This window comes from Gracilinanus agilis, chromosome 3, assembly GCF_016433145.1.
Source record: "Gracilinanus agilis isolate LMUSP501 chromosome 3, AgileGrace, whole genome shotgun sequence".
NCBI lineage: Eukaryota > Metazoa > Chordata > Mammalia > Didelphimorphia > Didelphidae > Gracilinanus > Gracilinanus agilis.
In genome coordinates this window covers 640,309,492-640,321,218 of record NC_058132.1, presented here as the reverse complement: position 1 = coordinate 640,321,218, position 11,727 = coordinate 640,309,492, and the positions used below count along the sequence as shown (strand labels likewise).

At 75.7% G+C, this 11,727-nt stretch overlaps 1 protein-coding gene across 1 annotated transcript; it reads left to right on the top strand.

Annotated features, from left to right (window-relative positions):
• The first annotated feature begins 2,466 nt into the window (after positions 1-2,466).
• Positions 2,467-5,899, top strand: LOC123241997 (basic proline-rich protein-like). The gene is made up of 5 exons (XM_044669492.1): positions 2,467-2,687; positions 3,096-3,325; positions 3,765-3,909; positions 4,992-5,198; positions 5,632-5,899. Exons 1-5 carry the CDS (start codon positions 2,467-2,469, stop codon positions 5,897-5,899), a joined length of 1,071 nt encoding a protein of 356 aa, XP_044525427.1.
• Positions 5,900-11,727: the final 5,828 nt, after the last annotated feature.

Sequence of the window (11,727 nt, the reverse complement as noted above, 5' to 3'; positions counted from 1 at the left end):
CCCGTGCGAGCTGGCCCACAGCCACAGATGTAGCAAACGTCATTAGAGGCTCTGAGGAGCTGAAAGCAAACATCCTCACTGGAGAAAGGCGAGGGGCTCCTGGGACGGAGTACTGCCTGCTTTCCCCCTGCTCTCATGCTCCCTCTGGAGGAGGAGGGCTAAAATGGCGGGGATGGGATGACGAGAGGCATGAGGGAGGCGAGGGTGCTGTCCAAACCATGGGAGGAGGCCTTCAGGTGCTCCAGCCATCTCCGGACACACTGGCCTGCTGCTGCTCTCCCCAAACACCAGGTGTTGCCAGGGAGGCCTGGGGTGGAGGGAGGACCCCACTAGGGGAGAAGGCTGGCAGCACAAATCCCGGGGCCCGGGGGAATGCCATCGCAGGAGGCTTTTCAGGCCAGGCTTAGATCTGCCAAAACAGAAATGGCAGCTGTTCTGGGCAGACCCAAAGGCAGCGTCGGGCCCTTGGCCAATGGCGTCTACTCGCCCTCAGCCTTCCCCATGCCTCCTGCTGCCCACCCAGCATTCCCGAGTATCGGGATCGGCCTTCTGCCCAAGCCTCCGGTCTGGGTCAGCAGAGGAGGAGACTCGGGGATGGATGAGCCCCCTGCCTGCCCACATACTGCCCCACGTGGAAATACAATCGCCCATGCCAATGCCCCCGGAATGGGCACTCAGCGAGCGAGGAGGGAGGCCGCAGCCAATGCCAGCCAATGCCAGCGGAGCCACGAGGGCTTTGGGGGGGCCAACTCTCCCCCGCCTCGCCCTCCCCACAGTGGAAACAGGTTTGACATGGAATTCCAGCCCTCGCTTCATAGCTTCCTCTCCTCTGAGCCAGGGGTGGCCCCGCCGAAGCACCCGTGCCTAACGGCAGCACCCTGGGGTGCTCGGGCTTCTGGCGCCCCCGGCCTTCGGCAAGCCTGACGAGCGCGGCCTTTCTGTCTCGTCCGCGTCACTGACAAAAGTACAGAAGCGGACACGGCCGAGGGCAGAGCCCAGAGGCACCACCCGGCGGGGCGGCAGCCCAGCAATCATCGGTGCCCGCGCTCCGTCCTCGGCCACTAGCACGGTGGGCCGGAGTCACCCGATGGAGCGGCCCCGTCCGCTCCATCATTCCCCCATCTCGCCCATTATGAACGTCTGACAGAACCCCGGCCGCCGCCGCCGCCGCCAGGAGACACCTCGGCCAGGAGGAAGGACCCTCGGGAGGGCCGGGGGATCCCGGCTCTGCCGCTTAATGGCGCCCTCGGGAGCCTCGGCTTCCTCAGACGGAGCCCTGGCAGAGGGAGGGAGGGAGGAGGCTCAAAGTTTGAGTTGCACAGAGCAAACTTTCCAGCCCCGCAGCCTCCCCTCTGGGACAGCGGCAGCTGGCGCCCGGCTCCCTTCCACACGTCCCCCAGACCTCTAAGAGTGTCGGCTTTGGGCACCCTGCCATCTCCTGCCCCTTGAGAAGCCCGGGATCTCCCCGGCGAGCCTCCCTCCCCCGGCACTCGCCCAACACTCGGGCCGGCGCCCGGCACCCAGGATAAATGGTTACGGCCCTCGGAGATGACCCGTCTTGGCTCCTGGACGAAGGCAGAAGAGCGGCCCGTGACTGCGTCTGGGAGTCCCCTGAATGGGAGCACCACGGCCGGCCGCCTCAGCCCGTGCCCCCCGGGCACCGCCCCTCCCCCTGCCCTCTCCAGAGGAGCCCCAGACGCCCGCTCAGCCCATCCGGGAACGTTCCGGGCCTCTCCCTCCTCTGCGGGCTGCTGCCTCAACCGTTGGGAAGTTTTGTTCCGTCTTCCCGTCTTCTCCCCCCTCCCCACCGAGGCTCAGCTCGCTTGGCACTGGGCTCGAGGCTCCCGGAGGCCCAGGAGGGTGCTTTCTCCCTCTCGGGCACCCCGGGCCCCCTCCAGGGCAGATGGCGACGGCGTGTCGGAGCCCCCAGATCTCTCGAGCCGTCTGCGCCAGCCATTACAACGCTGCCCCTGCCCCCTCTGCCCTCTGGGCCGTCTGCTCTCCTCCCGGGCATCCCTGGCGGGTACACGAGCCACACCGGGCCAAAGCAGAACAGGAGCCACGAGCCCAAGGACCTCCCCCTCTGGAGACTGGGGGGGGGGAGCAGAGGGGGGAGCTCATCCCCTCCCCCACCCCGAGCCCAGACCCACTCCTCGGGGTCACTAGGCAGAGGGGGCCTCTGCCAGGCTCGTAAGCAAATGGTGAAGGGCCCCTGCGACAAGGCGTGCTGTGCCCTTCCTTTGCTGGATATGCCAGTCCTCTCGGTCTGGGGGTGTCTCGGGGCATCACTCCTGGGTCCTGCAGCAAAGATCTCGGTTGGAGGGAGCTGAAGGGGTTTGTCCCCCAATGGGGGGCAAGTTTCCAGGGAGACCCCAGGAGACGGCCTAGAACCCTCCCCCCGGGGCACGATGCCGCTGGGCCTGGGCCAGCCGCCCACCCCGCTTCTGCTTTGTGCCAGCACGAGGGATGCCCCCTGACGCTGCCGCCTCAGCCGTGAGCCTAGCCGCGAAGCCGGGGGAGCCTTCCCTCGTCCCGGGTGCCCGGCCCGGCCCTGCGGGCACTTCAGCCAGGCAGGTGCCCGAGGCTTCTCTCCCCGAGCCCCCTCCATCTCGACTCCCCCCAGGTTGCCACGAGCCCCCCGCAGACTCCTTCGCTCCCCCCGTCCGTCTTCCAGGCCCTCCCACGGGGTTAAGGATCGTCGCTGCCAGCTGCGCCTCCTTCTCTGTGCCCGGGCCCTTCTCTGTCCTGGGCAGCGTCTGCTAGGCGGCCCACCGGCGAGTGCCCAGGCCAGGCCGAGACCCTCGGGCCTCCCCAAGCCCACATCCCCCGGCCAAGCCCGCTTCTCCATCCCTCCATCCCAGGGAAAAAGCAGGCGGGTTCAAGATGGCGCAGGGCCAGCAAGGAGGCCCATGTGGGGGGAGACAGGAGGTCCCGGGTTCGAGGCTCTTCCTAGCTGTGTGACCCTGGCCAAGTTACGGAACCCAACTGCGAGCTCTGCTGCCCTGGAACCCAAACTCTCTATGAATCGAAGGCCAAAGGGAAGGGCTTAAAAAAGGAAAAAGAGGCCGCCGGGATGCCCGGCCGTCCCCTGACAGGTGGGAGCCTGGCCTGGCCCAGAACCGGCCACCGCAGCCCAAGAACCGCGTCCACCGGCACCTCCACGGGCCTCAGCGGCTGGCAGCGGCCGGCAGGTGCCCCGGAGCCCGTACCGTCCCCCCCAAGCCAAAGAGCAGCCAGAGCTCGGCTAAGCGAGACCCCCGGCCGCTCGGTCCGGTCCAGCACCGACTCCGGAACAACCGGCCTAGACGAGGCCACCTAGAAGCAGGCCAGAGGCTGCGGCAGCCTCCAGGCCCTAAAGACGGAGGAGGGGGTGCTCGGGGGGCTTCCTGGGGGAGGAGTGGCACAGGCCTGGGCTGGCCCTGGGCAAACCCCCCTCCCCTCGAGGAGCTTGCACACGCGAGGGCAGTAGGAGGTGGATGGCTAGGGAGGGAGGTGGCACCTGAGGGGGCACGCAGGGCACGGAGGGAGAGCCGCTGACCAGGGATAAAGAGCAGACGGGCCTCATGCCCAGCGGGCAATGGGAGGTGCCACCGGGCGGCCGGGGAGGCTAGGCCGATGGAACGAGGGTCCGACTGGGTGGCCCCTTCTCCCCCCGCTGGGGCTGGCAGGGAGGCCAGGAGGCCGGGCACCTCCTGGGGACGCGCAGGCAGAATTCTGTACAAACATAAACCCTTCTGAAATGTCTGTTCTGAGAGCGTGAAGAGGCCAGAGCGGGCGCGAGGCCGGCGGCGAGGGCACCCCAGCGAGGCCCACGGCCCGCCCCGGGGCCAGGGAAGCGGGAGGCCGTCAGACACCTCGAGTCAGCCTTCCCGGGAGCCAGAGGGGGCCCTGCGTGGTGGCAGAGGCCGGGTGAGAAGCCAAGAAGGCAGCGCAGGCGGGTCAGTGCCGGCCACTCTGCCGGGCAGCCCTCCAGCCTGCTCCGCGGCCTGGTCCGGCCCCAGCTGTCACCTGGAGGCCGACTAAAAGGGGAGAGGCAGGCGGGGCCCGGGCAGGGCAGGGCAGCCAGCCAGGTTCTCTCCCAGAGGTGGGGGCTCCGGGCCAGAGGCTGGAGCCGGGCTGCCGAAGAACCGGCCCGGCAAGTCCATCTCCCACAGCCCTGGGCGGTGGGCGGAGAAGGCCTGGCTCGAGGGACGCCTGGGCCCAGGCCCGACTCCCCGACTACCTGGAGCTGGCCGGCTCTCTCCCGAGGGACGCGCCCCAAAGGATGAGGCTTCCTGCCCAGGGCGGCCCCTTCTCGGGACTCCAAGCCCTGCCCAGCCCCCGGAGCCCGGACCGGCGGCCCTCGTGGCTCCTCGCGGCGGGCCAGGCAGGCTGAGGCAAAGGCGTTCGGTGCCTGCGCGAGCGCCGCGGAGCCTCGCCGGCCTCTGAAGCAGGCCGCCCGGCCTGGCCGTCCCCCTTGGACTGAGGAAGGAAGGGAAGGCCTCGGCAGGCCCCGTGACAGGCAGCCGGAGCAGGGGGAGGGCGGCCCCCCTGGCTGTTCCCCAGAGTGTTGGGGGCGGGGGGGGGGGGTAAGGCTATTGGTCTGGCCTTGGGGCTGGCTCCCATCCGGGGGACACTGAGTCACGGGCAGCGCAGCCTTGCTCCTTCCCCCGCAAAGGAGCCACACAGGAAGGGAGAGAAGGGGCCGGGGGGGGGCGGCTCTCCTGGGAGCAGGGGGGGAGCTCCCCATCTTGGCCCCGAGCCCGGCCCTCTGGCTCTCCCAGAGGCAGAGTGGGAAGCCTCCTCCCTGGCAGGGTCTCCCCCACTGTGGCCCATCCGACCCCTGGAGCCGAGTTCTAGTCTCTGTCACTTCCCCAAGCGGCCCCTTAGCCTGCCCTGCACTCCGGCACACACACGATCCACTCGGGCACCGTCCTGTGCCCACCCCATCCCCGTCGGAGTGGCCTATTCCCTGCATCCCAGCTCCTTCCTTCCTCCAAACGTGTGCCCAGGCTGTACCCTCTGTGCTGGGCTCTGTTGGCCGCCGTCCCGAGCTTTGGACAAGGCTGGGATCCGGGGCTTGCACCTCCCGGGGGCCTCCTCCTGGCCCCCAGCCCTGCATTCCCTGAGCTGGGCACAGTGTGGGCGCCCCTGCACGAGCCCCAGAAAGCAGGCACCACCTCGGCCTTGGCATCGGCGCATCTGGTGCCCGGTCCGGGGTGAGGAATAAGGCGAGGCCGGCGATGGCGCTGCCGGAGGGCATTCCCAGGGCACCCTGGCGTCAGAGCTGGGCCCGGGCCTCCCCGGGCAGGCTCGGACAGGCCGGCTCAGACAGGCCGGAGCCCGGCTCTCTGGGTTCTGGGCCGGCCCACCCACCCCCGGGCTTCACGGTCTCTCAGCCGCACCCGGATCGTTGGCTTGAACTGAATTTACGGATGCAGAAACCGAGGCTCAGAAGGACGACGCGTCCCCGGCTGGGCTCTCCCGCGGTCGTCCGGCCTCCCCTCCCTTCAGACTCCGGGCGCTCGGCGTCGGCCCGAGCAGCATCGCGGCAGCTTCCTGGAACTGCCCTAAGCTGAGTGGGGCTGGCGCGGCCTGCTGGGCCCCAAGAGAGCCCCTCGTTTCCGCCCTTCCTCCTCCTGACTTCCTCAGGTCCACTTCGCTGCTGAGCCTGCTCGGGCCTCCCACAACCGGCCCTCCGCCCCAGCCGGGACCTTCGTCCCCCCCTGCCTCCAGCCTCCTCTCCTCGGTCCTCCCCCTCCCCGTGGCTGCTCCCACACGTCTGTGGAAGGAAAGGCAGCGAGGGGGGCCCCCACGTCCGCCGCCCCTCCTGGCCCACGTGCTGGTTACGCCACTGGGGGGGGGACGAAGGAGGGAGGGGGCCGCTGCTAAGCTGTGCTGCGGGGGTGGACGGGGATGAGACGGGGAGGGGGCCCTCGGCCACCGGCCTTGTCTGGAGGAAGAACCCCCAGCCCGGGCACTGCCACATTCCAAGTCCCTGAGCAGGCGCCCATCGTGGCTGTCCCCGGGACTACCCGTGCCCCAGGAGGGCCGAGACCAGGGAGGGAGGCCGGAGAGCAGCCGGGGGGGAGGCCGGAGAGCAGCCGGGGGGGAGGCCGGAGAGCAGCCGGGGGGGAGGCCGGAGAGCAGCCGGGGGGGAGGCCGGAGAGCAGCCGGGGGGGAGGCCGGAGAGCAGCCGGGGGGGAGGCCGGAGAGCAGCCGGGGGGGAGGCCGGAGAGCAGCCGGGGGGGAGGCCGGAGAGCAGCCGGGGGGGAGGCCGGAGAGCAGCCGGGGGGGAGGCCGGAGAGCAGCCGGGGGGGAGGCCGGAGAGCAGCCGGGGGGGAGGCCGGAGAGCAGCCGGGGGGGAGGCCGGAGAGCAGCCGGGGGGGAGGCCGGAGAGCAGCCGGGGGGGAGGCCGGAGAGCAGCCGGGGGGGAGGCCGGAGAGCAGCCGGGGGGGAGGCCGGAGAGCAGCCGGGGGGGAGGCCGGAGAGCAGCCGGGGGGGAGGCCGGAGAGCAGCCGGGGGGGAGGCCGGAGAGCAGCCGGGGGGGAGGCCGGAGAGCAGCCGGGGGGGAGGCCGGAGAGCAGCCGGGGGGGAGGCCGGAGAGCAGCCGGGGGGGAGGCCGGAGAGCAGCCGGGGGGGAGGCCGGAGAGCAGCCGGGGGGGAGGCCGGAGAGCAGCCGGGGGGGAGGCCGGAGAGCAGCCGGGGGGGAGGCCGGAGAGCAGCCGGGGGGGAGGCCGGAGAGCAGCCGGGGGGGAGGCCGGAGAGCAGCCGGGGGGGAGGCCGGAGAGCAGCCGGGGGGGAGGCCGGAGAGCAGCCGGGGGGGAGGCCGGAGAGCAGCCGGGGGGGAGGCCGGAGAGCAGCCGGGGGGGAGGCCGGAGAGCAGCCGGGGGGGAGGCCGGAGAGCAGCCGGGGGGGAGGCCGGAGAGCAGCCGGGGGGGAGGCCGGAGAGCAGCCGGGGGGGAGGCCGGAGAGCAGCCGGGGGGGAGGCCGGAGAGCAGCCGGGGGGGAGGCCGGAGAGCAGCCGGGGGGGAGGCCGGAGAGCAGCCGGGGGGGAGGCCGGAGAGCAGCCGGGGGGGAGGCCGGAGAGCAGCCGGGGGGGAGGCCGGAGAGCAGCCGGGGGGGAGGCCGGAGAGCAGCCGGGGGGGAGGCCGGAGAGCAGCCGGGGGGGAGGCCGGAGAGCAGCCGGGGGGGAGGCCGGAGAGCAGCCGGGGGGGAGGCCGGAGAGCAGCCGGGGGGGAGGCCGGAGAGCAGCCGGGGGGGAGGCCGGAGAGCAGCCGGGGGGGAGGCCGGAGAGCAGCCGGGGGGGAGGCCGGAGAGCAGCCGGGGGGGAGGCCGGAGAGCAGCCGGGGGGGAGGCCGGAGAGCAGCCGGGGGGGAGGCCGGAGAGCAGCCGGGGGGGAGGCCGGAGAGCAGCCGGGGGGGAGGCCGGAGAGCAGCCGGGGGGGAGGCCGGAGAGCAGCCGGGGGGGAGGCCGGAGAGCAGCCGGGGGGGAGGCCGGAGAGCAGCCGGGGGGGAGGCCGGAGAGCAGCCGGGGGGGAGGCCGGAGAGCAGCCGGGGGGGAGGCCGGAGAGCAGCCGGGGGGGAGGCCGGAGAGCAGCCGGGGGGGAGGCCGGAGAGCAGCCGGGGGGGAGGCCGGAGAGCAGCCGGGGGGGAGGCCGGAGAGCAGCCGGGGGGGAGGCCGGAGAGCAGCCGGGGGGGAGGCCGGAGAGCAGCCGGGGGGGAGGCCGGAGAGCAGCCGGGGGGGAGGCCGGAGAGCAGCCGGGGGGGAGGCCGGAGAGCAGCCGGGGGGGAGGCCGGAGAGCAGCCGGGGGGGAGGCCGGAGAGCAGCCGGGGGGGAGGCCGGAGAGCAGCCGGGGGGGAGGCCGGAGAGCAGCCGGGGGGGAGGCCGGAGAGCAGCCGGGGGGGAGGCCGGAGAGCAGCCGGGGGGGAGGCCGGAGAGCAGCCGGGGGGGAGGCCGGAGAGCAGCCGGGGGGGAGGCCGGAGAGCAGCCGGGGGGGAGGCCGGAGAGCAGCCGGGGGGGAGGCCGGAGAGCAGCCGGGGGGGAGGCCGGAGAGCAGCCGGGGGGGAGGCCGGAGAGCAGCCGGGGGGGAGGCCGGAGAGCAGCCGGGGGGGAGGCCGGAGAGCAGCCGGGGGGGAGGCCGGAGAGCAGCCGGGGGGGAGGCCGGAGAGCAGCCGGGGGGGAGGCCGGAGAGCAGCCGGGGGGGAGGCCGGAGAGCAGCCGGGGGGGAGGCCGGAGAGCAGCCGGGGGGGAGGCCGGAGAGCAGCCGGGGGGGAGGCCGGAGAGCAGCCGGGGGGGAGGCCGGAGAGCAGCCGGGGGGGAGGCCGGAGAGCAGCCGGGGGGGAGGCCGGAGAGCAGCCGGGGGGGAGGCCGGAGAGCAGCCGGGGGGGAGGCCGGAGAGCAGCCGGGGGGGAGGCCGGAGAGCAGCCGGGGGGGAGGCCGGAGAGCAGCCGGGGGGGAGGCCGGAGAGCAGCCGGGGGGGAGGCCGGAGAGCAGCCGGGGGGGAGGCCGGAGAGCAGCCGGGGGGGAGGCCGGAGAGCAGCCGGGGGGGAGGCCGGAGAGCAGCCGGGGGGGAGGCCGGAGAGCAGCCGGGGGGGAGGCCGGAGAGCAGCCGGGGGGGAGGCCGGAGAGCAGCCGGGGGGGAGGCCGGAGAGCAGCCGGGGGGGAGGCCGGAGAGCAGCCGGGGGGGAGGCCGGAGAGCAGCCGGGGGGGAGGCCGGAGAGCAGCCGGGGGGGAGGCCGGAGAGCAGCCGGGGGGGAGGCCGGAGAGCAGCCGGGGGGGAGGCCGGAGAGCAGCCGGGGGGGAGGCCGGAGAGCAGCCGGGGGGGAGGCCGGAGAGCAGCCGGGGGGGAGGCCGGAGAGCAGCCGGGGGGGAGGCCGGAGAGCAGCCGGGGGGGAGGCCGGAGAGCAGCCGGGGGGGAGGCCGGAGAGCAGCCGGGGGGGAGGCCGGAGAGCAGCCGGGGGGGAGGCCGGAGAGCAGCCGGGGGGGAGGCCGGAGAGCAGCCGGGGGGGAGGCCGGAGAGCAGCCGGGGGGGAGGCCGGAGAGCAGCCGGGGGGGAGGCCGGAGAGCAGCCGGGGGGGAGGCCGGAGAGCAGCCGGGGGGGAGGCCGGAGAGCAGCCGGGGGGGAGGCCGGAGAGCAGCCGGGGGGGAGGCCGGAGAGCAGCCGGGGGGGAGGCCGGAGAGCAGCCGGGGGGGAGGCCGGAGAGCAGCCGGGGGGGAGGCCGGAGAGCAGCCGGGGGGGAGGCCGGAGAGCAGCCGGGGGGGAGGCCGGAGAGCAGCCGGGGGGGAGGCCGGAGAGCAGCCGGGGGGGAGGCCGGAGAGCAGCCGGGGGGGAGGCCGGAGAGCAGCCGGGGGGGAGGCCGGAGAGCAGCCGGGGGGGAGGCCGGAGAGCAGCCGGGGGGGAGGCCGGAGAGCAGCCGGGGGGGAGGCCGGAGAGCAGCCGGGGGGGAGGCCGGAGAGCAGCCGGGGGGGAGGCCGGAGAGCAGCCGGGGGGGAGGCCGGAGAGCAGCCGGGGGGGAGGCCGGAGAGCAGCCGGGGGGGAGGCCGGAGAGCAGCCGGGGGGGAGGCCGGAGAGCAGCCGGGGGGGAGGCCGGAGAGCAGCCGGGGGGGAGGCCGGAGAGCAGCCGGGGGGGAGGCCGGAGAGCAGCCGGGGGGGAGGCCGGAGAGCAGCCGGGGGGGAGGCCGGAGAGCAGCCGGGGGGGAGGCCGGAGAGCAGCCGGGGGGGAGGCCGGAGAGCAGCCGGGGGGGAGGCCGGAGAGCAGCCGGGGGGGAGGCCGGAGAGCAGCCGGGGGGGAGGCCGGAGAGCAGCCGGGGGGGAGGCCGGAGAGCAGCCGGGGGGGAGGCCGGAGAGCAGCCGGGGGGGAGGCCGGAGAGCAGCCGGGGGGGAGGCCGGAGAGCAGCCGGGGGGGAGGCCGGAGAGCAGCCGGGGGGGAGGCCGGAGAGCAGCCGGGGGGGAGGCCGGAGAGCAGCCGGGGGGGAGGCCGGAGAGCAGCCGGGGGGGAGGCCGGAGAGCAGCCGGGGGGGAGGCCGGAGAGCAGCCGGGGGGGAGGCCGGAGAGCAGCCGGGGGGGAGGCCGGAGAGCAGCCGGGGGGGAGGCCGGAGAGCAGCCGGGGGGGAGGCCGGAGAGCAGCCGGGGGGGAGGCCGGAGAGCAGCCGGGGGGGAGGCCGGAGAGCAGCCGGGGGGGAGGCCGGAGAGCAGCCGGGGGGGAGGCCGGAGAGCAGCCGGGGGGGAGGCCGGAGAGCAGCCGGGGGGGAGGCCGGAGAGCAGCCGGGGGGGAGGCCGGAGAGCAGCCGGGGGGGAGGCCGGAGAGCAGCCGGGGGGGAGGCCGGAGAGCAGCCGGGGGGGAGGCCGGAGAGCAGCCGGGGGGGAGGCCGGAGAGCAGCCGGGGGGGAGGCCGGAGAGCAGCCGGGGGGGAGGCCGGAGAGCAGCCGGGGGGGAGGCCGGAGAGCAGCCGGGGGGGAGGCCGGAGAGCAGCCGGGGGGGAGGCCGGAGAGCAGCCGGGGGGGAGGCCGGAGAGCAGCCGGGGGGGAGGCCGGAGAGCAGCCGGGGGGGAGGCCGGAGAGCAGCCGGGGGGGAGGCCGGAGAGCAGCCGGGGGGGAGGCCGGAGAGCAGCCGGGGGGGAGGCCGGAGAGCAGCCGGGGGGGAGGCCGGAGAGCAGCCGGGGGGGAGGCCGGAGAGCAGCCGGGGGGGAGGCCGGAGAGCAGCCGGGGGGGAGGCCGGAGAGCAGCCGGGGGGGAGGCCGGAGAGCAGCCGGGGGGGAGGCCGGAGAGCAGCCGGGGGGGAGGCCGGAGAGCAGCCGGGGGGGAGGCCGGAGAGCAGCCGGGGGGGAGGCCGGAGAGCAGCCGGGGGGGAGGCCGGAGAGCAGCCGGGGGGGAGGCCGGAGAGCAGCCGGGGGGGAGGCCGGAGAGCAGCCGGGGGGGAGGCCGGAGAGCAGCCGGGGGGGAGGCCGGAGAGCAGCCGGGGGGGAGGCCGGAGAGCAGCCGGGGGGGAGGCCGGAGAGCAGCCGGGGGGGAGGCCGGAGAGCAGCCGGGGGGGAGGCCGGAGAGCAGCCGGGGGGGAGGCCGGAGAGCAGCCGGGGGGGAGGCCGGAGAGCAGCCGGGGGGGAGGCCGGAGAGCAGCCGGGGGGGAGGCCGGAGAGCAGCCGGGGGGGAGGCCGGAGAGCAGCCGGGGGGGAGGCCGGAGAGCAGCCGGGGGGGAGGCCGGAGAGCAGCCGGGGGGGAGGCCGGAGAGCAGCCGGGGGGGAGGCCGGAGAGCAGCCGGGGGGGAGGCCGGAGAGCAGCCGGGGGGGAGGCCGGAGAGCAGCCGGGGGGGAGGCCGGAGAGCAGCCGGGGGGGAGGCCGGAGAGCAGCCGGGGGGGAGGCCGGAGAGCAGCCGGGGGGGAGGCCGGAGAGCAGCCGGGGGGGAGGCCGGAGAGCAGCCGGGGGGGAGGCCGGAGAGCAGCCGGGGGGGAGGCCGGAGAGCAGCCGGGGGGGAGGCCGGAGAGCAGCCGGGGGGGAGGCCGGAGAGCAGCCGGGGGGGAGGCCGGAGAGCAGCCGGGGGGGAGGCCGGAGAGCAGCCGGGGGGGAGGCCGGAGAGCAGCCGGGGGGGAGGCCGGAGAGCAGCCGGGGGGGAGGCCGGAGAGCAGCCGGGGGGGAGGCCGGAGAGCAGCCGGGGGGGAGGCCGGAGAGCAGCCGGGGGGGAGGCCGGAGAGCAGCCGGGGGGGAGGCCGGAGAGCAGCCGGGGGGGAGGCCGGAGAGCAGCCGGGGGGG

Bases quoted from the DNA above. Each gene is read 5' to 3' on its own strand.
- LOC123241997 (XM_044669492.1), top strand. From the start codon at position 2,467: ATGCCCCCTGACGCTGCCGCCTCAGCCGTGAGCCTAGCCGCGAAGCCG. The intron at 2,688-3,095 runs GTTAAGGATCGT...GTCCCCTGACAG, and splicing joins CTTCCAGGCCCTCCCACGGG to GTGGGAGCCTGGCCTGGCCC. The intron at 3,326-3,764 runs GCCAGAGGCTGC...GAGCGTGAAGAG, and splicing joins ACGAGGCCACCTAGAAGCAG to GCCAGAGCGGGCGCGAGGCC.